Source organism: Tetrao urogallus, assembly GCF_951394365.1.
Source record: "Tetrao urogallus genome assembly, chromosome: 1".
Taxonomy (NCBI): Eukaryota; Metazoa; Chordata; class Aves; order Galliformes; family Phasianidae; genus Tetrao; species Tetrao urogallus.
In genome coordinates this window covers 132,787,607-132,815,605 of record NC_136813.1, presented here as the reverse complement: position 1 = coordinate 132,815,605, position 27,999 = coordinate 132,787,607, and the positions used below count along the sequence as shown (strand labels likewise).

The 27,999-nt window shown below is 50.0% G+C and overlaps 2 protein-coding genes across 2 annotated transcripts in view; one reads left to right on the top strand and one right to left on the bottom strand.

Moving 5' to 3' along the window:
• Positions 1-656: 656 nt before the first annotated feature.
• On the bottom strand, positions 657-15,548 carry ADA2 (adenosine deaminase 2; the record flags this gene model as incomplete). Its single annotated transcript, XM_079538577.1, has 9 exons — positions 15,233-15,548; positions 12,827-13,052; positions 6,439-6,649; positions 5,188-5,315; positions 4,212-4,302; positions 3,779-3,887; positions 2,866-3,023; positions 1,605-1,807; positions 657-765 (listed from the first exon to the last, which is right to left on the bottom strand). The coding sequence occupies exons 1-9, from the start codon at positions 15,540-15,542 to the stop codon at positions 657-659; spliced, it is 1,545 nt and encodes a 514-aa protein (XP_079394703.1). The 5' UTR covers positions 15,543-15,548.
• An 11,939-nt stretch (positions 15,549-27,487) lies between these two features.
• Positions 27,488-27,999, top strand: part of CECR2 (CECR2 histone acetyl-lysine reader) — a gene marked incomplete at both ends in the record, with an annotated part of 92,679 nt that continues 92,167 nt past the window's right edge. The window contains one exon of the mRNA XM_079550854.1: positions 27,488-27,667. Within this exon, the coding sequence (XP_079406980.1) occupies positions 27,488-27,667 (180 nt within the window). The remainder of the gene's footprint in view (positions 27,668-27,999) is intronic.

Here is a 27,999-nt window from a genome sequence, read left to right as displayed (position 1 = left end):
GAGGCACCTCTTTTTGTCCTTCTGATCTCTGTGCAACCAAGCTTACACAGTCTGGGAACATTTGTATGGTTCCATCTGCTTGTTTCCAGCCATGGTAGGTCCTGAAATAGCAGACATCAAACCTACGACTGGTACTTCAACCCAGCAGTGCTATTTTGGCAGCAGGCCCAGGGTTAAACATAACAAGAGTCATTTTCAGTCCTTGCTCTCCGAAGGTCAGTGGCCCAAGTGGCTGGATGTTTGTCTTAGCTGTTTCTGGACAAGGTCTGCATTTTGTAACAGTAAGGCAAAATTCAGGGATCCTCATGTTGGCAGTGATCCACTAAGTCTAATTAGAAGGCAAGCTTTTTCTAAATAAGGATGTCAGGATTTGGTCATCGGCAACTTACAATTATTTTGACTATTTTGAGTGGCATGCTGTGCTGGTATTGTTACAGAGGCTCGCTGCTTTGTTTCACCTCTGGCCCTTGACTTCTACAGGATAGCACAGCTCATTCCTAGCATTAAGCTCAGCTTAACCACATTGCCTATGGCTGGCTGAGACGTAGAGGTTCCTTCATCTGCTCAAGTCACATGGAAGAAGCAGGCTGCCTCCCAGCAACAAGGTTGGCTTTCTCTGGCTTGCCAAATGCCTTCCGAGACAGATCTCTTCCCTTCTAAAGCTCCATCAACGAGCTATCAGTGAGATCAGCCACAAATTGGTCCCATTTTTTCTGCCAGACCTCTCTGGCCTTGGCTTTCTCATCCAGTAGCATGGCACTGTATCTGCAAGGAGTTGAGAAGCCTGTATCAGACAGGAGTCAAGGAGGCAGCTATTCCAAGATCAGTGACCGCAATGAAAAGGCAGGAAGCAGCAACAGATTAACCCTTTGGGGACATACCCATACTGCTCAGTGAAACACTGTGTCCCAGCCATTTCAGCAGCTACTGAGCGCTGCACCGTGAGAACACACCTCAGCTCAACCTCCGTTAGCTGAGGGCTCACTGAGCAGCACCCAGTGCCTCATACAGGACAGATAGCTCTGCTGCCCCTTGGAGTTGATCCAAATCAGTAGGAATGTTTGTTGTCTTCCTGGCCGTGCAGGGATTTGGGACTGGCGTGGGATTTGGCAAGCAGACAAAATTCTAGGAATGCGGAGAAAGGCCCTGCGCACCATAGTCAAACTATTTTGGGACATTCATAGCTGTCTGGGTAAACAGAAAAAGTGGTTAAATGCAGCCAAACTGCAAGCTGGTTAATTGTTTTCCTGTGTTTCCCCAGTGGCAAATGTCAGGACAAGTCAGATTCAAACAGAAATAGGCAAACGGTCCAAGGACATAATGCCTCTCCCCTACCCAGAATCAGACATTGGAGGAAACTTCGCAAAGGGTGGAAAAAGAAAGAAAAACTTGAGACACTGGAACAGAGAAAAGCACTGAAGGGCATGGACAGGGGTTCCCTGTGTTCTCCTCCTGAAGGAGACATGCAAAGGAGGCTTTGGATAAACAGAAGCTTAGTTCATGTGGCAGAGGAAACTGTAACCAAAACCCAAATGAGATGGCTTTTCTGAGAGAAAACTGATGGGTTTTTTGCTATGCCTAGATGAGAGAGATGAGAAACTTACTTTATGGAGTTGAGCGCAAGTTGTTTTAAGGTCCTCAAGTCAGCATTCATCCCTCCAATGGCCATGAACAGCTCGTAGAAGTCATAGGAGACACCCTTTGCCCCGAAGATAGAGGGATCATCAGGGCTGACCACAACAGGGTGTCCTTCAGCCATTAGACTGGCTGCGGGATGGCTCCGCAAGTCAGACACCAACAGCAGCACCTTGGTGGGAAGACAACACCATGTCAGGTTATGGTGTAGCCATGTTTACACCCATCACACCGGGTACCTGATGTAGCTGCTTAGGTAAGCAGGCAGACACTGGGGAGGAGCCTGGGGGCTATTCAAAGCATATTAGGCATTGTGCTCTGAATTGCTGCTGGAGGAGCCTACTTTTCTCCACTGACTGCATGAGGAGATTGGTTTCTTAAATTAATCGCCTCAAGTCAAGGCTAGCAGTGTGAATAACACCTGTTTATCTAATATAACTTAAATGTGAGCATTTCAGGAGCAGTCTTTTGGTTACACTTTTTCCCTGACACTTACCCTGGGGCACCTGGAGCTGGTGTCAGGGTCCTCTCCCTCAAGGCCCACCAAAGCATCTCTCTGTTCTGAGCATCCATCCTGCTGTGCCCAGGGAACAATGTGCATCATGCTAATCATAGAATCATAGAATGGCCTGAGTTGAAAAGGACCATAATGATCATCTAGTTTCAACCCCTCTGCCAAGGGCAGAGTCGCCAACCACCAGACCAGGCTGCCCAGAGCCACATCCAGCCTGGCCTTGAATGTCTCCAGGGATGGGGCATCTACAACCTCCTTGGACAACCTGTTCCAGTGCTCCACCACCTTCTGAGTGAAAAATAATAATGTGTAGCAAAAGAGTTCCCCTGGCTATGAATTCTACCAAACCAAAGGGACTTCCAGTTGCTGTCTTGGCTTCTCACCTTCCAGCCCTCCTAGCTTTAATGAATTTTCCATTGTGTCTCTTTAGGCACTTCCCTGGCTCTGAGCCTCATCTCCACCAGAAGCACTGCCTTTCCAGGTTTCCCTGGATATGAATTTAAATGATTTTGAGCTAACTGGTGTCACAAGCTGTATACTCATGCAGCATGCATCTATATAGCAGACTGTAGTGTAATGCAGTACAAAGGAAACTGAGCCAACCTGTGTACAACAAAATATCTGTCTGCCTCCAGTTCCAGTGAGTTGCACCTCACTGCTCTGGCAGATACCATTCCAATGACCCAGCCCTCAGACCTAAGCTTTTACCAACATACCTGGTTGGAGATGGGACAGACTTCTACAGGAATATCCCTCTTCAGAGACAAATTTTTGGCTATTGGGTGTTTGGTGAGGGCAAGTCCATGGCCAATCCGGCTGGTATTCAGTATCAGAGCATCCAGTACATTGTTGTCTACAGAGGTGCCCTGCCAGTCTGAACAGAGATAGGCAAGAATCACTGCAGTGCTACAAGGAAATGCATCTTCTCAAACTGCTAGATGGTTTTCTTAATGCATGCCTTGGTTGCAAGATGAGGGGATTGCTCATGCTCTGCGTTCCAACTTCGCATTTTCAGTGAAATGGGAATTCAAATCTGCCCATGGCACATGGCACTGCTCAGCATCAAGAGAGCCACTCATCTCACCTGGCAGTAAATGTCCACAGTATTTCTCTTACACCTAAGCTAATCGTGTTGGTCTCTGCTCACAGTCGAGGGAGATAGGTACTGATTTCTAGGGAATGACTGTATCAGGATGAGATGCAGTGTACCTTAACATTGTGGATGTGAAGGGAACCCAGGGTAACTAGTTGAGATTTAGATACTTTCACTGTAGATGTCAACATTTAAAAGTGCAATGCAGTAGTCAGACATAACTGTCATGCATAGTTTGGATAAATACTACCCATATTGACTGAACAATGTATTAGGACCAGCAGCAGCAGTAGTAGCTCTTGCAGAGTGATTACACATTACACACAGAACAGAGATGCTGACCAACATGATGCCTACACAGGTATTGGAGGCCCCATGTAGGAATGCTACAGCCACAGTCTGGTGTGGGAAGCACAGGGAAAACACAGCACATACCCCCACCATCTTGATACAGCCAGGCTTGCTACTTCTCTCCTTTGTGAGACTTCACCTCCTACCTCTGTAAGCAGTAACAGGCCTTGAGTCCTCATGCTTACCTGTCTCTCCAGCATGGAAAAAGTAAGGCAGGTTGACCCCCCGGGAATATGGGATGGTCAGGACATCCTTAAACTCCCATAAAGAATGACCTTCATCCTCATTGCCAACCTGGGGAGCAGAAAGAAAAACAGTGTTTTTGAACATGCTCTGGAAGATGGTGGGTCCTACAGCAGGAAAGCACCGTGTGGTGCCAACTGCACCAAAAGTACTATGCTGTGCTCTGAGTGGGAGCTATGGTGCTGATTCTTTCAGGACTTGGGTTTTTTGTTTTTTGGTCTTTTTGGTCAATTACTGCCATCAATATCCTTAGCTAGAGGATTTTTGACTTGTTTACACTGATTTCAATACAGTGGCAGAGGATCTGCCATACTTACACATAGTTACATTGCACCTCTAGGGGTTAACTCAAAGCCACAGAAGAAATTCAGTTACCAAGTCGAAGCCTGCCAGAGTATCTGGGAAGTGGGCTCTGAGTTCCATAGCGGTGATGATGGCTTCTTTAATCTGGGAAATATTCAGCATCCTAAAAAGCACAAGAGAGAAGGCAATGAGCAGGCTCACGTCCACAGGCCTGCCTTCTTTGGAATTGTCTCAACTGTGAACTGGGACCCTCAGGGTTATTTCCAAAATGCAAAGTTGCTTCTGAATCTGACAGCCAGCTTCAGATCTCCTGAGTAACAGCAGTAGAAAATTGATATTCTGAAAGGAAACCTCTGAACAACCAGGAAATGCCTGGCTAGACAATTCTGTCACTTGAGGTGAGGCATGCCTGGCTAACACTCGCTGGCTTTTCTCTTACACCAAGAAAGGAACACTTCAGCATGGAGAAAAAAAGGATTTTGTTGTTGTTGTTGTTGCCTTTCTACCATTCTACTGGGAGTTGGGACAGCAGCTTTATTTCAGTAGTTTTAAATCTAGCTTTCCCCCAGCCCTGCTGGACTTACACATCAAAGCATGTTTTCCAGAAGGGCTCTGTTCATATCCACACTGGCCAGAGACAAGCTGCTCTGAACTGGAAACTGCATCGTGCTGAGACAGAGTGAGTAAATGCCACTAAGTGATATGTTGTGTTTGCTCAGGATCACCTCACGTGACTTTGTGGCATCTGGCTGACTTGGAGAACAGCCTCGTGCCTGCCTGTGAGCAGCAGCACAAACATAGCGTATGTAGGCTGCCAGGGAACAGCACTCACAGGGTCCTCTGAGGACCTCTGCTGTGCCCTGTGCCCATACTCGGGCACTGCTGTCCCTGCTCAGCTCCACAGGGATGGCACGACTACGTGAAAGCCTTCCCCTAGCTCAATCCTCTCATCCCCAGGGGAGACCCACAGATGTGGCATTGCTCAGTGACGGCAGCATTTCCAGCCCACCCCTGGAAAAGCCCTGCTTGGATAGCTCTCATTTTCTACCTGTGCGCCGTGAAGATAACTTTTGCTCCGAGGAAATCGGGATGCTCCTGCACAAACCGCCTGCTCACCTCCTGGTACGCTGCCACCGACCAGGACTTGTTGTGCCGAGTGCCGTCGAGCTCATACACCTGTGGGCCACGTGGCAAGCAGGAATCAGAGGGGAGGTTTTATTACAAGAAAAAAAGGACAGCCTTTCTCCCCAGTATGAGATACAAGAACCAAGCTTCCCCACACTCAGCCCTCCGTGCTGCTGCTTTGCGTTGCCCACCACTGAGCCCAGTGCCCCATCACCTCCTGCCATCTCCTTGCCAACACCCGGGTGGCTGCAGATATCATAGCGACATTTCCACTGCCACTACTCACGGAAAGCTGAGACTTTGCACAGCTGAACTTGCAAATACTGCTGGGGGGCTTTTCTGCAGCGTTTGCTGTTTCACACTAAATCCCAGCTTTCATTTACTTTACTTCAGTGATCGCTCCTGGCAGGTTTTGTTGCAAGGCGAGCTCCTGCAGCGTGGGTGCCATTGCCCCAGCATGGATGAGAGCCCCAGGCATACAGCTGCCTTGCTCTCCCCCTCGCACTCTGCTTAAAGAGCTGGATGGAATATGTGTCTGGGAAATGGAAACAGCCACTGAGCTGGGGGATCTGCTGCAGCCACAGTGGGCTCAGGGTGCTGGGAAGGTGTCAGACAACATGGGACTGCTGGATGGCGCTCAGGAGGAAGTCTGACATGTCACCAGCAGACTTCAGCACTAGCAGCAATGCAAGGAGCATCTCCTACCCAGAATTTTAGGTTGTCTGCAGAGTAAGGCTACATTCTGCAGTTGGTGCAGTATCCTGCTCAGATAAGTCATTCTGAAATAAGCCATAAATTCAAAACAATGCAGCTGTTCCAGAATAAGTTTCTGCTGCAGGTGGGAAGGTATTCCAGAACAGGTGATTCTGGCACAGACTAAGCGTCTTCCAAACCAGCAAGATCAGACACAGCTCCAGTCAGATGGTACAAGGCAGTTTGTACTGTTGCCACAATCGGTATCTTCCTTAACCATTAAGAACAAAGCGTCTCTCGTCTCCAAGCCCTCAAGCATGCAAATCTCCTGCAAAGACCTTTGAATATGATAAAGCTCTTCCAGCGTCCTGACAAGGCCAGGTATGCAAACATCCAAGAACTAAATTCAAGCTAGGGCTTGAGAAAAGTTTTGAAGAAATAAAAACTTAAAGGAATATTAGAGAAGCCAAAAAATACATACCGCAGGCAGGATAGCTCTTATCTCAACATACTGTATGTTATCCTCATAAAGCTCCAGCAGCCCCTGGTAGAAATAGGCCTTGAACACAGGTGCATAGCAGATAAGTCCAGAAGCGATGAGAAAGACTTCTTCAAACCTTTTCCAAATGAAAGCCTGGGAAGGGTAGGCCAGCTCCGGGGCATCCGTCACCAGGGTCAGGTTTCTCAGCAAGCTGCAGAAAAGGGGAAAGGGAAGAAGAAGAATCAGGAGAGGGGGGAAGTCAGCTGGCTTTCAGCCTGCAAAAAGAGGGATGTGTTCATAGAGGAGGACCAAGGGAAGAAGCAAAGCAGCTCCTGCTGCAGCAGAGGCCCAATTCCTAACCTGAAGACTGAGAATACCGCAAGGCATATAGGTCTAGCAACTGATACAACTAGGAGACAGTTGGATCTTTTTTGTTTTTTTTCCCAGCTGTTTTAACTCTTCTGATGGCTGATACAGATGATATCTCTACCTTGTGACAGATAAAAATTCATGCACTACATGTTAAGCTGGGTAACACTTGACGTTCAAAGTACCCATCATTTTGAGGGAATATCCAGAAAGAAGCAAGGCCAGCAGGTCAGGGAGGTGATCCTGCCCCTCTGCTCTGCATTGCTGAGGCCTTGTCCAAAGTACTGCATCCAGATGTGGAGTCCTCAGTACAGGAGAGATGTGGACCTGTTGGAGCGCATCTAGAGGGACACAAAAATGATCCCAGGGATGGAATACCTCCTCTATGAGGACAGGCTGAAAGCTGGGGCTGTTCAGCATGGAGGAGGCTCCAGGGAGATGTAAGAGCAGCCTTTCAGTATCTAAAGGGGGCTGGAAGAAAGAAAGGGACAGACTCTAGGAGAGCCTGTTCTGATAGGACAAAGGGAAGTAGTTTCAAACTAAAGGAGGAGAGATTTAGATTGGATACAAGGAAAAAGTTTTTTACAGTGAGGACAGTAAAGCACTGGAGCAGGTTGCCCAGAGAGGTGGTGGATGCCTCGTCCCTGGAGACACCCAAGATCAGGCTGGACGGGGCTCTGAGCAACCTGATCTACCTGTGGGTGTCCCTGTTCATTGCAGGGGGGTTGGACCAGATGGCCTTTAGGGGTCCCTTCCAACTCAAATAACTCGATGGTTCTACGATTCAACGATTCTATGATTTTATTATCTTGGAGTAACGAGACTTAGAAAAGCAAACATAACGTTTTTTATATCCTAAGAATTGCACTCTGTCACCCAGGACTATTCTTAATCTCAAAGTAGGCTAATGTGTTACTCCCACAGACCATATATTCTCCCAGGCATCTTAAATGCATGTCAAGTATTTTGACACCTTTCTATCAGTTCACTGGGCAGTTTCCTGGAGATGCCAACACCACCATTATTGTGACTTCTAACCTGTAACATTCCCCAGTACTTTCTTCTTATCAAAATGTGCCGGATTATATGGGCAGAGAGGAAATGTTTGAGAACCAGAAATCTTTTCCTCCTCTCCACTGAAACAAACCTGGCATCCCTTGACAGCAGTTACTGTTTTTTAATAACGTTTGGTGTTTGAAGTCTCCTTCCCACAAACATGATCTGGACCAGACTCATAAACTAAGACATGGGACATCCCTCCATCCCAACCTTACAATGAAGCTGACTTCTCAGCAGCTGCCTGCTGGCTGCCTCTCCCCTCCCTCAGGGCCCTATTCCTGCAGCTGCAGTTCCATTTCTTCTTCACTCAGCTAATTTCTTTGCTGGGAACTATTTCAGAAACATAATTGTACATAAGAAAAGATATTTGGATCACACTGAGGAAGAGCTTTGAAATGCCAGCCAGTCAAAAAATTCAGAGAACCTACAGCTTTGCCCTCCTATGCGTTAGAGTGGCATCTCTACTGCACTGTCACACGAGGCTGACATCATCCCCAGATAAGTCCAGCAAGCAATGTGACTTGGCAGAGAAGCTCTGCCACACCCAGGGAGGCACAGGGGTGATGCTCTGTGATGCTATGGCATTGCAGCTCAGGGAAGGATGCTGGAGCATCACCCCAGAACTGGGGCATCTGTAAGGCGCTCACCTATCGTTGGCTACCAGTGAGGGGGTGTGCTTGAGGAGATGCAGCCAGGCACCTTGGCAAGCCTCTGGGAAAACAGATGTGGCAGTGCTCCCTGCTGTCATCACCCCAGCCCTGGCCAAAGGCAGCTCCCCACCACCTCATGCCCTGTTTTAAACTCAAGTTGTATGGACTCAAGGTTGTTTACCCAGCCTTGGGCTATAAATCCTCACACCGCCCTGCTCCTAAAAGCACATCAATCAAGTAACGTTTTTTTTATAATCCCCTTTCCTTTGAGACCGATTATTGATCCCTATAACTGTTGAAGATTTATGGTGCAGTGCTGACCCAGCCTTGATAACCCGATAATCTCCTAAGGGTTTGGGCTGATAATTTTTCGCCATGAGGAGATCATGCAGATGAAGCAAAGCTTCATAAGGACACTTTTGCTTGTTTTCCAGAATGGACCCCAGCCAGTGATCAGGTGCAGACTACAAATAGCCTTCCATGTCATGTCATATAGGCAGTGAACGATGCTATTGCAATGCGTATGCCCAAAGGGGCACAACAAAAACAATCAGCTCAGGATTATTCATTTTCGACCATGTTTTTGCTTTTCTCTTTTCTTGCTATTTTTTTAACTGTTTTGCATTTTTGAACTATATAGTGCAGAAGTGAATGGTGTGTTGTCTTGTTTTTAAAGAGCATCTTTTTCCTGCTTCTGTTTCTCTCCTCCATGGGTAATTATATCTCGCTCCTCGCCATAGTATCTGAATGTCTTCCAGTGGTGCATTAAATAGAGTGGCTAACATCTGTCACATGTGGCTCATTCGCTTTCTGTCTCTCTCTCTTCCCCTCTTTCCTCCCCAAGGGGAGACTTGTACAGAGAGTGGAGTGCTTTGTTTCTCTGGTGGGGTTTTGTGTACACTTTTTGTGTGTGTCTACTGCCCTATTTTCCTTGAGATAAGGCAGTGGAGGGCACAGAGGGGAGGTGATGGAGGTCTGCTGGCGCCCAGGGGATTCTCCCGCAGCTCGAGCCGCGTGTCAGCTTGCTCGCAGATGACTTCATCCTTGTGACAGGGAGCTGTGCCTGGGGGCATGGCCCCCACCCTCGGGCAGGGGGAGGTTCACAAATATCTGGCATATCAGCGCCGCTTCCCTTAAATATCTGGGGGCATGCCCATTGTCAGCCCTCACTTTAGAGATTGTGGTGATTGTGTTGCTTTTTGAGGGGAAAAATGCCATTCTCATATATCCTAATTGATTGACAAGTAAATAAGTGAGGATTCTTTTAAATCTCAAAGCAAAATTTCCTGCCTTTCTCTGTCTCCTAACCTGTGGTGTCTTGACTCTCCCAGCAGCATCATTTTGGAAGCTAACCCCAGTAACAGGATACTCTCCTTGGCCCATAAGACTTGCGATTTGGATGTGAATGACAAAACCTTCTTTTGAGGCAAGCAAACAGAAAGACTTACTTCCAATACACATATAAATGTACATGTATATGTGGATATATATCTGTAAATGTACACAAAAAAAACATACAGCAGAAATGTTATGTGGCTTCCTCCCACCCTCTTGCCTTCCTGGCCAGGAATGTGGGAAGGTAAGAGAGGTGCAGTGAGGGTTTTTGGGAAACATTTTCCCTGTTCCTTCATATTTGCTGATCCACGCTATCCTGTAGGAGAACCCTTTCCCAACTGCCATGCTCACTTGATAGCTCCTTGAAAGCACCCAACTATCCATCCGTTCCTGCCTGCAACATCTGCTTTCCCTCAGCTTGTCAGTGCTCAAGGGCAAAGAGGAGCGCAGGAAGAGAGGTAGCCTGGGATGCACATGTTCGAGAGGCTGGGAGGATTTCCAGGAACTGAGAAGCAGAACAGACTGGGGCCAATTCCTGACTAGAGACCTATTTTCAGGCAGCCAAAAGCATTCCTAACCCTCAGACTAGTACCCAGGGATAAGATCAAAATAAGAGGGGACGTGCCTCAGTGTGGCTGTTGTTCCAGTGTTTGCACATTATGTGCAGTAACTCCGTTGCAATTTTGCAAGAAATAAAGACCAGTATAAGTCTGAGCACCCAGGATGTAGGAGATCCATGTTTGTATTTGGCTGCAGCGCATATTTACTGAGGAAAATCACTTCACTGGTCTTTGCCTTGGTTTCCCCTTCTGCCCTTTGTGAGACTTTTGCAATAGAGAATGCCACAGTCAAAAGCCTCTGCCAGGAGGAGGCATCAAGCTACATAAATCCAACTGAATCCCAAATACAACTTATGGGTTGATCTACACAAGGGCTTGAGATACCCAGAGCAATTGCTTGTGCTTAAAAAAGTGGAGCTGTTTTGACATCTAATCTCTTGCACATTATTTATGAGTCTCCTGGTGGGGCTGAAGAGTGCTGGTCCTATGGTCTTTCCTCATTACTCCCAGAAGAAATTGGAGGAATGAGTAACAGGTTTTCTCTTTTGGAAGATGTGAATAAGTGACTTCTCACTCAATCTTATTTTGTCCACCATGAGTCAGGACAGTAGAGCCTTAGGATGTGGAAGGTTGGGAGTCCTAAGCCCAGCACTACCTTCTCCTTCCATTCTGGAAGTGTCAAGACCTATGTAGGACAGGAGCTGACCTGACAGCTCCCCAGCCTCCAGCCCAACCTCCTTCCCATGCTGCAGCATGGAGTCCTACGGCTTCCATACAGAGGGGTATGGACCTAGGAGGTCTTGATTTAGAAGCACATGTGCACATACGTTCAAAACCATGAAGTTTCACTCAGGAAGCGCCATAATTACGGTCACCTATGTCACCTTCATCTATCTTCCCCTTGTGTGCCAGCTCCACAATACTGTCTTCAATTACATTGAACCACACACTGTTTTTCCACAGAACCCAGCAGACTCATGGAGCCCAGCAGACAGTAGTGCTCCTTGACCATCTCAAACTTAGTGTTTCTTTTTGTCCTCATCACTCAGTGTCTGCCTTCATGCATTATTTAGTGCATGCTATCCAGCCTCCAGACACAGTGCAGAACCACACGCTCCCCTTGGCCTTTCAGCAGGGCTTTGTCACAAGATGAACGGACCCATGGGAAAATCAGGCTTGGTCTTCCTGATACCATGCCTGGAGGGTGAGCCAGGCCATTCGCACCCACCTGTAAGTGATTAAATGTGAGGTGACTGCTGGGCACTCTGCTCACACCTGGTCCTGATAAAAGGCTGACAGCAGGGAGGGAGCTCTTGCAGAATGGTGAGTGATGCCTGGAGGAGTGGGCTGGGCTGTGAGCTCCCAGATGGCTATGGGAGACCTGACCTGGAGGAGAGAGTTCTGCTAGCAGATGGTGTGCTGTCAGGCACAGAACCCATGTGTAGGGCTCATTGGTTCAACCAGTGCCCTGGCTGAGACCTAACCCCTTTTGTGGGGGCAGGTGGCTTGCCTCTGTGCCTGAGATCCCTCTTGAGGATCTTGAGACGGATTTTCTCAGTTGTCTGCTCTCCTCATGGTTACCTTAATGAGTGAGGTGAGGTCCTTCCCCATGGAACCCTGTTCCCTGCTGGAAGCACATCCAGCAGGTGCTGGCGGAGGTTGGGGCAGGTTACATGAAGCAACTTAAACCACTGACTTCAATCTGTCTGTACAACAGACCAAAGTAGAGGTGCAACAGAGAACTTCAAAGTTAGTAGCCTCTAATTTTAGTGTACTTAGAATCATAGAATCGTTAAGGTTGGAAAAGATCTCTAAGATCATCAAGTCCAACTGTTGACCCATCATCACCATGCTCACTAACCACATCCCTCAACACCAAATCCACGTATTTCTTGAACACCTCCAGGGATGATGATCCCACTACCTCCTTGGACAGCCTGTTCCTGTGCTTCACTCCTCTTTCTGAGAATCAGTTTTTCCTAATATCCAACCTGAACCTCCACTGAAGCAACTTGAGGCCATTACCTCTCATCCTCTTGCTGTTAACTGTGAGAAGAGGTCAACACCTACCTCACTACAACCTCCTTTTAGGGAGGTGTAGAGAGCCATAATGTTTCCTCTGAGCCTCCTCCAAACTGAACGATCCCTCTTCCTTCAGCTGTTCCTTGTAAAACTTGTGCTTTAGACCCTTCACCAGATTCATTGCCCTTCTTTGGACACACTCCAGGGCTTCAATGTCTTTCTTGTTGCATTACTTAATGCCTCAAGTTCTTTGCCGTTTGCTTGTTATGTACACAGAACTTGAAATATAGTCCCCTGCTTTCAGGGCAACAACTAAATGGGGAAACTGGTCCAGAACAATCCTGCTGGCCATGCAATGACACCATGAAGCACTCACACCTCCTGCTTGCTCACCTGTCGTCGAACTCAGTCACATTGCGCAGCTGTTTTCGGTAAGTCTCCAGCAAAACCCACTGGGAACACTGGGCTGGCACTGGATGAGGAGGGTGAGGCTTGGAAAAGTGAAACCGAACAGTGCCCGTGTGGGTGAAGCAGATGTAGCAGTCAGGGAGATAGGTAGCATTGTACACCAGCCAGTCCACACTCAGCATGGCATAGTCGTGCAGGTGTAGGACAGCACCTGGGGAGAGGAAAAGCAAGCCGAATGAGATGATGTTCTGGGAGCAGAGGAAAGGAGGCTTAACATCATGAGAGCTTGAGTTTGCCCATTAGATATGCAGGGGGAGCAAAAGGAAGCTGAGCTTCCCCACTGTGACAGAAAGTGTTCTTTCAGGCTGTCTTCTCTGAGAGATGGCTTGGGCTCTGCTGACTGAAAGAGGAGTTCTTGCAGTAGTCAGCAGTTCACAAAGCATGCTAGACAAGAGACAGGGCTGGAGAAAACCTCTGTATCTCAGCTTTGTGACCCCCAGCCTCAATCCTTGCTCTAGTCTGCATCTCTTCCTTCATCTCTATGGAACTCTGGCATGCATCAAAATCATAGACAGTGACACCGTGGGGAACTGCCATCAGATGCACTTCCCTTATCAAATAACTGCTTGCTTGTGTTGTGCACCTGCTGCTGGCCAGTACCATGGGCTTTTGGCATGCTCTGCTACTGTGCAGCATGTTGGCAACTGCCAGTCTTCCTGGCACAGGAGGCTTCTGCATGCTCACCTTCCACAGCTCATCCATTTATTTTGGTGACATCTCTTTTTGCAGAGACTTCTTATGCTTGAAATAAACTTCCTCTTTGTAAAGGGAAAGAATTTAAAGCTGACGTCTTACAGACACATGCTCTATTAGTCTAGGGGAGATGTTATCGTCTAAATAGCTTTGATGCCCTAAGGAGTAAAAGGCGAACATGAGTAGCAGGAACAAAGGCCAATATGCATGTGACATTGGACAAACTGAAATGTCAAGACTCTAAGCTGTAGTAAACTGATTATAATATATAGATAGCCTCTATAATCCCTCATTGTAAAGGGTCTGAAAGCTAAGATGCTGAGCATCTGCAGCTACTGCTCTCATCAGAGCAACAGAACGTGTGCCACAGCTGTCTAGATCCTCCTGCCTCTTACAGTGCTGCACTTTTTCCTGTGTTAAGAACAAAAGAAATGGCAATAGTACTTGAAACAACAGTAATTCCTAGGGGTTCTGATCAAGGCTGAGGTCCACTCAGGCAAGGCACTCATTACAAGGATGTGACTTTGAGCCTAAAACCCACAGCTCCTGCAAAGATTGAGAACATATTTTACTATATCATAGGTTGAAAGGTGTTAGATTTTTGTTTTGATTCTCCCTTTGTCTCAAAGATTGACTTCACTTGAGGCAAAAAGAGGAACACTTTTTTATTCCTTGCTTCTCAATTCAGCAATGAAGAGAAGGCAACGCTGGCATCCCAATCTCTTGCAGCAACTGCTCAGGATGCTGCAAGCCAAGCAGCCTCATCTGACACAGGACAGTGGGAGGGAGACACTGGGTGGTGAGCAGGCAGCTCTTATCCATGCACCAGTGTCACCGCCTGACAAATGAAAAGCAAATCTGACTGCCAAGTCCTTCCAAGTGATTCACCAACCTGTTTTCAAACAGCCAGATAGGCAAGGCCACGGAATGCTAAATCTAAAAAGGGGCATTCTGGAATGGTGAACATTCTCACAGCTGTAGAGGTAGGGGCAACTTTCATTGCAACTGTCTCTTATCTTTAGTTAAAGAAGGTACCTTGTTCAATGCTTCCTTACTGAACGAGAGCTGCAAAGGGAGAAAGCAGCCTGCTAGGAGTCAAGGTCTTTCTCCAGCAATTACTGTGATCTCTCCACTGAACTGTCTGCAGCTCAGAGAAGTGGAGACATTGGGCTTGCTGCTGCCCAGCATCAGTGGTTTAGGTTTCCACTTGGCTGCAATATCTTCTCCCCCTTTTCAGTGTAACCCAGAGTACTGAGCATGTTTGATTGGTAGCAAGTCTATTGTGTCTGTGTGGATAAAGGACCATGTTGAACATGGATGTCTGTGATGTCTTCATCTTAACTTCCTCTGCCCTTTCCTTGCCTTTAAAAGGCTGAAATATCCATATTGCAAGTTACTGGTGAATGCTACAATTGCTGGAAATGAGCATTCATGCAATCTAGCCACCTCTTCCTCTCCCCTGCCCCCAGCTGAGAGGCAGGGCTCCTCGCACCAGCCTGCCAGCACTATTCCCAGCACTGGGAAGCCCATCTGTGATTAAAGCTCTGCTACATCCCACGCTCTTTCCCAGCTCTGGCACAGAGAGCAAAAGGCAAGAAAAGGATGAGTACGATGAGCAATTGTTAAGCCCAAGCCTACCTTTTGGCATGCGCTTCAGGATGCTGAACACTGCACTCTGTTCAATGAGGCTTTTTGCCCGAAAGAAGTGCATGCTAGGAGGGAACTGCCCCGTGTTCAAGGCTGCTGCGACCTCTTTCTTCTTGAGGCCGATGAGCTTCGTGCTGAGCTGCTGCTCCTGGGTGCTCAGCACCAAATTGCCACCTGTCAGTCTGGCTTTCTCCTCCTGCATGAGGGAGTCTCGGTCCTCCCAGAGCGGGGTGGGAAGGCAGAGCGAAGCCAAGCTGAGAAGGCACGCCAGCCTTATGCCTTGCCCAGATGGAGGCTTCATCTTGGAGCTGCACCTGGTGCACAAGGAGAAGTCAATGTGTTAGCACAAGGCAGAGGCAGCATCTTAGCAGCAACCCACTGAGACATGAAACTGCTGGTCCATCCTGCAGGAGAAGTGAGTTAATTGGAAGCTTAGTGCTGCGGGAGCATCTGATAGTGATGTCCCCTATGTACAGGAGCTGCATTCACGTTTCCGAGCAATGCTGCTTGCTTGTGGCAAGACGGTGTTCAGAGTGGAGAGGAGAGGCTACTCTGGGATCAGGCAGCACATGACACGGACCTGTGATGTTGGGAAGGCCCAGACCTGGAGCTGGGTGTTGGTAAGGTTGGGATGCTGGCTGGTAAACTGTGCAGAACCCCTCAGAACAAGGGGTGCTGGGGACTGCGTGCCCGAGGGACTTCTGTGATCACACAGGGTGCACCAAATCACAGAGCTGACTGGATGCTAGCTCCGTGCAGCTGGGGGAAAGCCTCACTGCACCCTTATTGGAGGGGCTAATTTATGGGTGAAAACCCCACTGTAGCCCCAGAGGCACAGCCCTTCCTTGCAATCTTCAAGGAAAGAGAATGGGAGGGAGCCCACGGAAGCAGCAAGAGATCACAGGCAACAGGCACATGTGAACTCGGAGAACTCTGCCCTTCCCAAAAAAGCTCAGCTGCAACATAATCCGTCAGCGCCAGGCGCCGGTGACCCTCTGCACCCATCCCTCCACACCAAAGCAGGCTGGGGGAAGGCTGAGTATTTCGGAGCAGATCTGTGTGCATCCCGCATTACCTCCCTGCACACACACGGGGCCCTGTATCTCCTCCAGCCCTGCTCCCGCTGGGGTTCCTCAGCCCCACGAGCAGCCGTGCCGTGGGCCTGGCTCTGAACCAGAGCAGGAGCCATCCCCAGAGTCACCACCTCATCCCTGGGTCGACTCACGCAGGGCAGCTCTCCGCTCCTCACACCCTGCAGTGGGGTTATCGTCTCTCTGGTGAGCCGGCGGGGCCCAGACGAGCAGCGGGCTGCGTCCTGGAGAGTCGCCGCATGCACAGTTCCTCTTCCTGTGTGCAGTCTCAGCTCACTCAGCTTTTATTTATCCGCGCCCCACCCGCTGTGTCCCTGTGCTTCATGAATATATAAAGAGGAGGAGGAGGAGGCGGAGGTAAGCGGAAAGCGGGGCGCAGGCGGGAGGCAGACAGAGCACCGCGCGTTAATGCCAGCACGGCAATTAACAGTGCTTTTCTTTTTTTTTTAATCAGAGAGAAAAAAAAAAGGAAGAAAAAAATACAGGCATTTGTAAAGGTGCCTCTGAATGCTTTTGCTTTCTCCCTGCCAGCTGCACAGAACAGGCTGGCCTCAGCCCAACGCCAGGGCTGTGTTTGGGATGCCGCCGAGCAGAGGGGTGCACGTGCTGATGTTTCTGAAACATCACAGCAAGCATTGGGGTTTCACCATTTTATTTTGGTCGGGATGCACTGAGCTTTAAAGTTATTCAAAACAGATGTTACATAAACAGCTTCCAGGGGAGAACAAAGCCCGCTCGGTTTAATTTAATCCAAATTTTAACTACTTTAATTTTTTTTAATAATAAAAGACCTTGTAAGTTGAGAGCTATTGAAAACAACCCGCAACAATCACAGAGACTGCTTCCAAGGCACAGAAAGTCAGATCTGGCCAATAACGTGTGCGATTTCACCAGCTGGCATCGTTGCAAGCAGATGGAGCTGTGGGATGGGCAGCCCCCCCAGTGGCCACCCCAGCGTTGCTTCTTCCTACCCACTCACCCTGTGCGTGTCACCAACATCAGTTAAAAAAGCTTTGCCCACTTCCATCCATGCAGTCAGCTTCAGTGCGCTTGGGGCAGCCCTGCACAGGATGGGGTGTTTATGGAGGTTGCTCTCCCTGGGAGGCCAGAGGAGCTGCAGGACCATTCGGTGCTCTGTGGCCACCATCAGATGGTTTAGGAAGCCCAAGGTGGTAGATAGAAGGATGGAGAGGAACAACTCTGTGGGGATGAGTGTTCTGCCTATAAATACCTTAAGGGAACAATATGAAGGAAGGAAGGGAATTGCTCGAATTATCTCAAAGCAGTAAAGCTTGAGTTTGGGACCATAAAACCAAACCAGGCTAGGTTGGAAAGCTGTCTTTCTGTGGGAAAGCAGGCACTGGAGACACATTGCAGAGGAAGGAAGCTGCAGCGGTGAAACACAGAGGCAACTGCCTTCCGATGGTGTGCAGTGGACAGTGGGATGCCCTGCAGCAGGACCACAGTCCCATGGTGCAGCAGCACAAGCTGCAGACAGGCAGCCCCCCCGTGCCCAGCTGCACAGTGGGTACAAGTGGGGCTTTAAATAGCCAGGGGCCACTGCACAGTTCTTGTGGCAAGTTCCCCATAGCTCAGTTTCAGTTCCATACACCAAACTTTTTGTTTTCAACTTTTCACACCTCTTTGATATGACTGATGCTCTCTCCTTCACCAGATCCCAGGAAAGCTGGAACAGGCCACAGGACAGCTCCTGCTCCCAGCACGCAGATTCCAGCTATGTAGAGTGCTAGGTGTTCTAAATTAGTATTAAGAATAGACCATGCCAAGATGTTTGGGAACATTAAAGCTTCCCCACTGGCCTGCTAAATGACTTCAGCTTTGGTCTGGCTGGGCACAGGTTGGTTTTTGTGAGAGTTTTTGCCTTTTTTTCCCCCTTTGTGCCTAGCCAGGCAAAAATATGGGCTATTTAGTAGCCAAGCAAGGAAATCAGCTGGAGAATCACAGAATCACAGAATGGCCAGGGTTGGAAGAGACCTCAAGGATCATGAATCTCCAACCCCCCTGCAACAGGCAGGGCCACCAACCTCCACATTTAATACTAAACCAAGCTGCCTAGGGCCCCATCCAACCTGGCCTTGAACACCTCGAGGGATGTGGCATCCACAGCCTCTCTGGGCAGCCTGTTTCAGCACCTCACCACTCTTATAGTAAAGAACTCCCTCCTGACATCCAACCTAAATCTTCCCTTCCTCAACTTAAAAACATTTCTCCTCATCCTGCTGTTATCTACCCTTCCAAAGAGTTGAAAGAGTTGAGAGCTTCATCAGAGCGAAGCCGAGCCAGGCTGCCCCAGGTCCTACTGGCAACACTGCTCCCCAGCCTACAGCCATGCTCAACTCAGCCACAAGATGCCTCTCCACATTCAAAAACTCACCCTCAGCTTCCCAGCCTGCCTTTGTCCATCTGTCCTTCCTTCTCAGCTACATCTGCAGCTATCTGATGATTTAGCATGAATAAGGCTCTCAAGTCTGTCCATCAGCAGGCTCGCTGCCTCCCATGGATCAGCTTGGTTTTGAGGCAGCTAGCCCCAAGCAATATGCAAGGCAAAATTCTTCTTCCTAAAAGCTGTAGTCCACCCAAACATCCCATTGCTCCCTGCTTCCTACTCCCTACACCTCACTTCCAAACTAGGGCCTGCTCTCCTCTCTGCCTCCCCCTCTAATCAACCACCCTCAACAAATCTCATCTCTGCCTGGACTCCTCCTCCCTCCTCATGCCCCAGGCATCCTGCATGCCTTGGTACAGAGGAGCTGTTTGTCCCTGGTCACTGCAGCTGTGAGTGTCCTCAGGCCACAGCCACCTCCTCACCTCACTGTGCTCAGTAGTAGCCTGGCTAGGATAAGTCAATGGTGTAACCAGAGTGTGCATGGCACACTGCTCTTCAGCTCTGTTTCCGGGAGCAAAACTCAGCTTCAAAAAGTAAGAACTGGGAGCTGTGTTTTCGGCAAGCCTTGCTTCTGATTGTTTTATCCTCTTGATTTTTGGTCTGAGAGCAGATGCCATTTAGAGCTGGCTGTCATTTCTTTTTTCCTTGTCTGTGGGCTTTTGGCAGCTTAGAGCCCTACTTGCCCTGCCCCTTTGTGCAAGGCAGAGATAAAGACTGGGTGCCACTGATGCTGGGAACTGTTTCCCTGGTTCCTCCTGAAAGCAGAGTGCAGTGGAGGGGGGGTTGTAGCATCACAGCAAGGAGTGGCTTCTCACCTCTGTGTCTTCTGTAGCAATGAGTCTCTCTGCTGCTCTGAAGATCTCAGTAGAATGGAATATCCCTGTAGAAAAAGAGAGTGAGCAGAGAAGTTGACAACAGTATAAACATAATGGTATTTTAGCAAAGTTTTAAAGCAATGCTGAGGACAGAAAACCTCATAGTATACAGGGGAGAACTGTGTTTTAGCCTTAGCTAAACCTCCCTCTACTAAAATGGTGTTCCTGATTACACTATAAACTAAGCTGAACTCTTATCATACTCCAGTGATTCTGACAGTTTCTGTTCATTCTCTCTGTTGTGAGTTGGACCATGACCAGATCCTATCTACACATCTCTCAGGTGTGCAAAACCCACCTCTGGGGAAAGGCAGGAAGGATTAAACAACATTCAGCTTGTCCTTGCTCCTTTCGTGATAGAAGAGGAGCAAGCAGCCACCAGTGGCTTCTCTAGGGACAAGGTATATCAAGGCAGGGACCTAGGAGGGAGAGGTTCAGAGATCTGAGCTCCAATTGCCAGCACAGGAATCCGGGAAAACAGTGAGGCTCTTTAGCTGTGTGCAAGCCCTCAGGCCCTCAATGGACATTACCTCATGAAGTTCCAGGAAGCACAGCTGAAGCAACTCCACTGCCTACACTGAGGAGGTGAAATGACATTGTAAATAAAACTTAAATAAAAAGTGGCATTTATTGATGAGTTGTGTTAACCTTGTCTAAAGCCATTTAGACAAATTAAAACACCACGTTGTATTTCCCTGCCACGTTAAAAGCAGCAAGGCATAAAGCAGATTGATGCTGCTGGCCGCACTGGTTCTTTGTGAGCTCTGCATGAGCAGCACCCAGAGCTGACATTGGGGTAACCCAACATGGGGGATGGAAGGGAAGAGGGGAGCTGGAGGCCTCCTTGAGCTGCTTGTTCTTTCATGGAGTTTTATCAAAATGCAGCCACAGAGGAGAGGAAAAAAAAAGATGGATGCAGCTAAGGCTAGGGAGAAAGATGCCTTTGTTTTTTATTGCATTGTTCTGCTTCCTGTTTGTAATCAAAATTAGAAGTACTCTGTCTAGTGACAGACATTCTTGATGCTTTTTCCCTTCCTGCACCTCAGTTCTGCCTGGTCTTCTTTGCAAAAGTAAAACTGGTGTAGGTTTGAATCAGTATGAAGTGTTGGCTAACAAAATCTGCACACAGATAGAGGTGGATGAAAAGGAAAACCCCACTAAAGCCTCAGGCTTCCCATTTATTTTACAGGGTTAGAAAACATGAAAATCGAGGAAATGTAGTCCAAACCAACTGAGAGATTAATGTGGAACCCCCTGATGCCAGAGCTACAAACTTGCTTTTCAGGCAAGAACAATACTTTAAGATGAAAAATTCATTACCCAATCTGTGAAAAGCAAATGAAACTCAGCTTTTCCTAACCTCGACATTTCTCAGACTGCGGGCCAAAGCCATGGGGAGGACGCAGGCCCCCACCCCCACCCTTCAAAGGGAGAGCTGGTGACAGGAACATTTCTCAGATGTGACTGATCTCCTCTGAAGGAGCCGTGTCACCACACAGCCCAGCTCAGGCAGCACCGAGCATCCACACCTCTAATTGCCAAACCCAGCTGTGCAGCCTTGCTGCTCCTAGTGCGTGCTGGACTGGTGTGCTCCCCAAAGTCACAAGGCAGAAGAAGAGTGGGTGAATGCAAAGGGCTGCCTTAGTGAGCTCATCTGGCAGGAGAACGTTTGCACATTGCCAACTGCCAGCGCAGCTCTGCGTGCTACATGATAGCTTCTGCCCAAGGATGGCAACACGAGGGACACTTTTCTGTGCTCACTTTCCCATGGGATAGAGGCTCTGTGGAGGGTGAGGGTGGAGGATGAGAGCCTGTTGGCTCCGAAGAACTCTTCCCATTCTGATGAGAGTATTCCCTAAGCCCTGCCGATGAAAGGCACAGATGTGCCTGCAGAGGAACAGTTCTCTGTGCACGGTATGGTCCCTAGAGCCCTCTTCAGCCAGTTTGATGTCTAAGTGGAAGGGAAGAAAACAAGCTGACAGTGGGGTTACCACCCGGGTGATTTGCTGAATTGATTAGCTGCTTCTTCCTAGGGCTCGCACCCAGACAAACAGCAGCCATGCTGTAATGACCTCGGTGAGGAGAGCACTGAAGGAAGACCTGCCGTAATGATGTGCTGCTTCCCTGGGCAAGAGACAAAGGAGAAGCCCAGGGAAAACAATGCAAAGGGAACTAAATACCAGCAAGAGAGACAAGGGAAATGCAGATCGTGGAAGCGAGAAGCAAAACAAGCACCATTCAGTAGCAGCTGGCTTATAATCCAGTGTGTAAGGGGTGGGTAGGTGAAGCCCCTCCTGGTCTGCTTGTACCCAAGTGCTTTGTGTGCAGTCTATGCTCTGAGTGTTGCTGGACGGAAGCTGCAGAGTAGGCAGCCAGCAGCAGGAGCTGTTCTTCAGTGCACTGTGGAGTGATGGGTGTCGTATAAATAGGAGTTGGAGAGCAGGGAGACTTGGGCTGGGTTCCAAAGGATTGCACTCATTTGGATTAAATACCAAAAAATCTAATGCTGAAGGGAAACAAACGGCCCAGCCTCCCTCATCTTTCATTCCTGCCTTCTCCCAAAACCCCAGAACAATGTGGATTAGGAGAGGGAGGGAGAGAAGGGTGCTGCAGAGCCCATCTCACTTCTCTTTCCCATCTGTGCTGTGCTACTTCTGCCAGAGGTTTTATTCAAAGAGGGAAAAATGGGAGGGAGGGAAGGATTAAAAAAAAAAAAAAAAGGAAACAAAATACACAGTATATTCCCTCTGCAAGTGCCCCACACCTAGAAGTACAATCTGCTGCTCCCAGAGCTTCTAATTAGCTAAGCAAGGCAAGCGCTCATTAGCCCCACCTGGGTCACTCTTCAACAGGGAAAGCAGAGCATTAACCCCCACATGGCTCCAGAATAAATAGTTGGGAGGTACAGCCATGCTGGAATTGTGTGACTGGATGGTATTTGTATGGTTAGTTCCCTCTCTTGGCTGTAGGCTTAGTGGGAGCTCTGAGCAGGGGAGAGATGCATGACAGCAGCGCAAAGCACAGTGCTGTGATTTCAGCATCCCAGAGTATTTCTACATGTGAGCAGAAGGAGGCTCTGCTCAGTGGGAACAGCTATGGTCTCAGCCTTTGGCCTGGTGCCTGCTGGTTGGATTTTGTAGCTGTAACTTCAGAGAGCAAAACAGAGGCAGTTGAATAGAAATATCTGAGGTATGTTTTTGGTATTATTAGGTTCGTGGGCAACCACGTAAGCATTTCTCTCCCTCTGTGTTACTACCTTTTTTCAGGCCAGGTGCTTCCAGCTGAGCCTGCATGTGTAGGATGAGCCAATCACTGCCTCCTCCAGCCTATAGCTTTTGAGTGAAGGTATTTGTACATGAGTGACTCAAAATAGGCAGGCAGGGTAAGTGGGAGGGTAGAAACAGACGTGTGGTTCTTCATCCTGTAAAGGTCACTATTGATTTTAGGAAATTGGTGCTAAACTACAGAAGGCATCTATCTGGAGAAGGGTGGGAGAGGAATGGGAGCAACTGCTGTGGTTACAGCCTGGGGGTGGTGTGAAGAGCACTAAATGGCAGCCAGCACTAAGAACGCTGTGCCCGCTTCTGGTTTTAAAAAGCAGCAGTGCAGGGTATGGCAGCTGCAGTAGGAAGGGCTTAAAATTCCTCCTGAATCTGCCCACCTCTCTTGTCTGCTCCTGCTATGCCAGCTCTCAAAGCACACAGTGAGCTCTGCCTAATGCCAAAGCATGATTGAGTCTGGATCCATGGCACACACACACACACAGTGAGAACACCTCACACTTTGTCACAGCATGTGGCTTCTGAACCTACCTGTTGCAGTTAAGAGCATTCACACAGAGTTGTGAACAAAGCTGCATGTGTCTATAACCACTGTCAATATCTTCATTTCACAGATGTCTTTCTTGGGGAAGTGAGATCATTTGTACAACAGTTTGGACTGTTGTGAAGTCAGGAGTTGGACCTGATAATCCTTATAGGTCCCTTCCACCTCAGGATAAGTTACGATTCTGTGATACAAGCTGACAGCATGAAAAAAAGGGTCAGTACTTACACTAGCTGTTTCCTTCCCATATTTTTTTCCTCCGCTTGATCAAAGGAATTAACTTGGCTGGTTCTGTTGTATTTCAAGCCATCCTTGCTTTTCTTTCTGCTTATTAGTCTTCCTCAGTATGGCCTTCAAATTCAGGGCTGGGAAAGCTGCAGGGGAATTCTGAGTGTCAGTTTGGTTTACATTTAATATCTCTGTTGCAATGGTATCCGTATGCTTTGCTAAATGAATTTTTGCTTGGCTTTGCTTTTAACCTGACTCCTGCAACGCTACTTCAGAGCAACCATGCCTGTCTCTCACGGGGAAGGAAAAAATGGTTGAAAAGAGTGCCTGTTGTGGAAAGGTGAGGGTGTAGAGTTCTGGTGGGTATTTAGAAGCTCTATTTACATCAGAAAGAGAGGGGAGGGAAAGCAAAGCCGAGAAGTGGAACCTCTGCCTCTCTAACCAAAGAGGCTCCCCAGGAAATGGTGGCCTCCTGGGGGCCCCTTTCTGAGGCCTTGGAAGCACAACGCACAAGGCCAGGAGCCATTTTAGGCCTCAGTCTATAGCCCAGGGGCTTCAGGCTGAGAGCAAGGCATAGGATTGTTGTGTGCCCAGCAGTGCAGCACCTTCAGCACTGCTCTTCAGGTGCTGGCTGCCATCCTGCCTCACTGGCTGGGCTATGGGCCTGGTGCTGCAGGGTAGCATGCTTCACGGCACCCACAGACAGCCCTGCGTTGGCACTGGGCTGGTTGCCTGCCCAACTCGCATTTGAGTTCCTCAACCCCTTTGGGTTCTCTGTGACTCAAATCCTGCTCTGGAAATATGAGCAAATACAGGCACTATTATGCTTTACCGCTTATTCTTGTAGTGGACCAGCAGCATCTTCAAAGGCCTGTTCTTTGAGGAGGAAGAAGGTCCTGCCCCATAATTCAGCCACCCGTACATCTACGTTAGAAGATTAATAGCTTGACTGTTCTGTATCTTGCCTCCCCTCCCTCCTCCCCCCCCAAGCCTTTTCCCCCTCTCTGATCACAGTGCATAACGTTTCTGACTTCCACACTGCAGCTCCCTGTGGGGCTTTGCCTGAATGCACAAACCAAAGCTGTGCTGAAGCAGCACGCAGGGAGTCCCTGGCATGGGGAGCCCTGGGGCTGAGCCCCACATGGTCAGAAGTGGCGAAAGGAAACCATCCGGAACTGTCAATCCTTCAGCTGCAGAATATTGGTTTCCATGGCTATTGAAGTTAAAACCTTGCACCAGTGTGGGTACTGCTAGTGCTCAGTGCACCTTGTCCGCCGCAGCATGTGTGAGGGAACAGCCACACTGCCTTGCAGCCTCAGGCACCTCCTCGTGAGGCACAGATGCTCCAGTTCCAGCTGTGTTTGTGCTGGATGAGTTTAATTGCATGTGCTGAATTGAGCAGACCAGTAAAAGCTCAGCTCAAACTGGTTTGAGAGCACTTATGCTAGGAAGCTGGAAATAAATCAATTTTGTTATATGCTAAGGAAACTTGTTTTCAAGTGGGAAAGGCTTCATAGCAATGCCATTACTGGGAACACCAGCTTTTAGTTCTTACAGAGGAACAGGATTCAGTCACTCCATCTTACCTAGAATAACAATGTTTAGCATGTAAGTAGCATTTTACAATTTCAAAGCAATAAACACCAAGATACCATGGTAATGAGAGCTGACAAGGCACTAGCATTAACTAATTAAGCCTCACAACTTCCCTGGGGTATCTAAATACAACAACTCTCATTTTATAGATGGGGAAAATCTATCTGAATTGATTTACTCCAAGGCACAGAGCAATTCATTGAAAGAGCCAGAACCACAGCTCGGCACTACCAATGCTTGGATGGCAGCTCTGTCTTCCATGAGGCTCTGTCTTATTTCTAGATGATGTCTTGTCCTGTTCTTGGTCTTGGTATTGGAGAATACTTCAACCAGCTCAGGCGGTGTATTTCCAGCACCCAACAGCAGTTGCTTTGCGCTGCTCTTTGGGGAAGGTTCATCAGGATCTGTGCTTGCGAGATTTGAATCCATTGCCACAGATGAGGTTGCTCTCTGGGGGACAAACCAAGTTACAACCTGTGGTTTTCAGCTCTAGTAGATTAAGAGCAGAAAATCTGTTGAGACCTAAGGCTCAGATCTTTGGGTTTGATATGCAGTTTGCAAAGCACGCAGGAGAGGAGCCTACGAAGAGCATGGTTTGCCATGTCAGGACTGGCCAAATTCCCAGCAGGCAGATGCTTTTCAACCACCTAAGAGACGATGTAAGCTGAAAGTGGCAGGATGCTGCTAATTTTCTGCCTAAGTCTACAGTGATGTGTGTGACAGCTGCAGTGTTCCGTGCACCATCCTCATGCAGCTGCCTCATACCACTTCCCCACTGCTTCCCAGGGAATCTCGTGCCCTTGTTTTTGCAGTATGTGGCCTTGTGGGGAAACGCTGTGGGTCTTCCTGTGCCCAGGCTACAGGCACCCAGTCAGGGAGCTTCACCTGAAGGCCATGATAGGGGAATGCCGGGAATCTGCATTTTTACAAGAGATCCTTCTTGATGCTACCATTGTATCAACTGGAACCAGCCCCTGCTTTCTTGGTTCTGGCACTTTGCATTTGGTGTTTTTGGCAGTGTGCTCCCAGGTCTTTGTGTTCTGTTGAAGGTGGGTTGAGTAGTTGTGGGCCCACAGGATGTGTGCTGGAAGCAAGGCTGGAACTGTAGCAGTGCACCTTTGAAGCCATCTTTGGGGATCTGAGGTAGCATCCCTGCAGGGAAATAATGTTATCAGGGAGAACACAGCCTAACGGCAATGGTAGGGACGATAGAGGGAGCCAAATTAATTCATAAAAAAAAATGCAGGGGAAACGAGGGCTGTAGAGCTTTGGACCAAACGAGCAGTGAGGAAACTTCAGTAAGGTTGGTGGCATCTTTAATGGGACGGAGCGGGGTTACTGCAAGGCTGCTGTACCCACGGGCAGCAGAGACGCAGCACTCAGACAAGAACGGCTGGGCGCTGCGGGAACAGTGGGCAGGAACGTCGGGGAGAGAGAAAGATTGCAGCACGAGCACCCCGCACGTAGAAGTGGGGCAGAACGCCGCGCTCTGGCAGGGAAGCGGGCACTCGCCGACCCATCGCTTCCACGCTGCCCGAAGGGCGCTGCAGCCCATCCCGCGGCTCTCTTCCTGCGACTGAGCCGCTCCGCTCCGCCCACCGGCACCAGGCCCCGCCCAACCCCGCCCCGGGAGGCGTGGCCCGGCGGGCGTGGGGGCCCTGTTGTTGTGATGAGGAGCGGCTCCACCCCCTCCTCGTGCGCGGCCCCCCCGCCCCGTCGGCGGGAAGCCCCGCCCCCCCCGCCCTCTGGCCTTTTGTCCACTCCCCGCGCCCCGCCCCTCCGGGCACGTCGCGCCACGCCCCCCTCCCGCTCCGCCCTTCCCATTGGCTCTACCTCCCCTCGCCCCGCCCCTCCCCGCGCCGGGCCCCGCCCCTCCCTCGCGGCCCCCCCCGGGCCCATCTGTTCCCGGCGGCTCGGCTGTTGCCCTGCAGGGCGCGGGCCGCGGCGCGGGGAGGCGGAGGAGGATGGGCCCGCGCAGCGGCGGCCGCCCGCGGCAGGGGCAGCAGCAGCGCCCCCGCCGGCCCTAGCGCCCCGCCGCTCCGAGCCGCCCCGCGCGCGGGCGGCAGCGAGGGGGCAGCGCGGGGCCGCCGGGGGGCGGCCGGGGGGCGGCGTGGCGCCGGGGGGCGGGCGGAGCGCGGCGCAGCGCCGAGCGGCGGCGGCACGCAGCCGCCCGCGGGGTGAGGCAGCGCTGAGCGGGCGGGCGGGCAGCCGGCGGCCGCGGGAGATGTGCCCGGAGGAGGACGGCGGCTGCGGCGGCGGCGGCGGCGCGGCCGGTACCGGCGGCACGGACGCGGCGGCGGCGGCGGCGCTGGACGAGCTTCGCTCCTGGTGGGAAGTCCCGGCCATCGCGCACTTCTGCTCGCTCTTCCGCACCGCCTTCCGCCTGCCCGACTTCGAGATCGAGGTGAGACCCCGCGGCCCCCGCGGCGGCGGCGCCGGGCGGAGCGCTCCTAACTCGCCCCGCAAACTTTCGTCGGCTCCGCTCCCCCCGACGGTGCCGCATTGTTCGGGGTCCGCCGCGGCACACAAAGGTGGTGGCGGCAGCGGCGCGGGGCCGCCGTGGGGTCCCCGTGACCAAAATGGAGGCGGCGAGGGGCGGGCCTCGACCCCCGGGGTGCCCGGACCGGGCCCTTTGTTGGGGCGCTGGGATCCCACCTGGGCGGACCCCGCCCGCGTCCATGGCGGCATTGTGCCCGCACCTCCGCCCGGGGCACGCTGTCCTCCGCAACTTTCTCG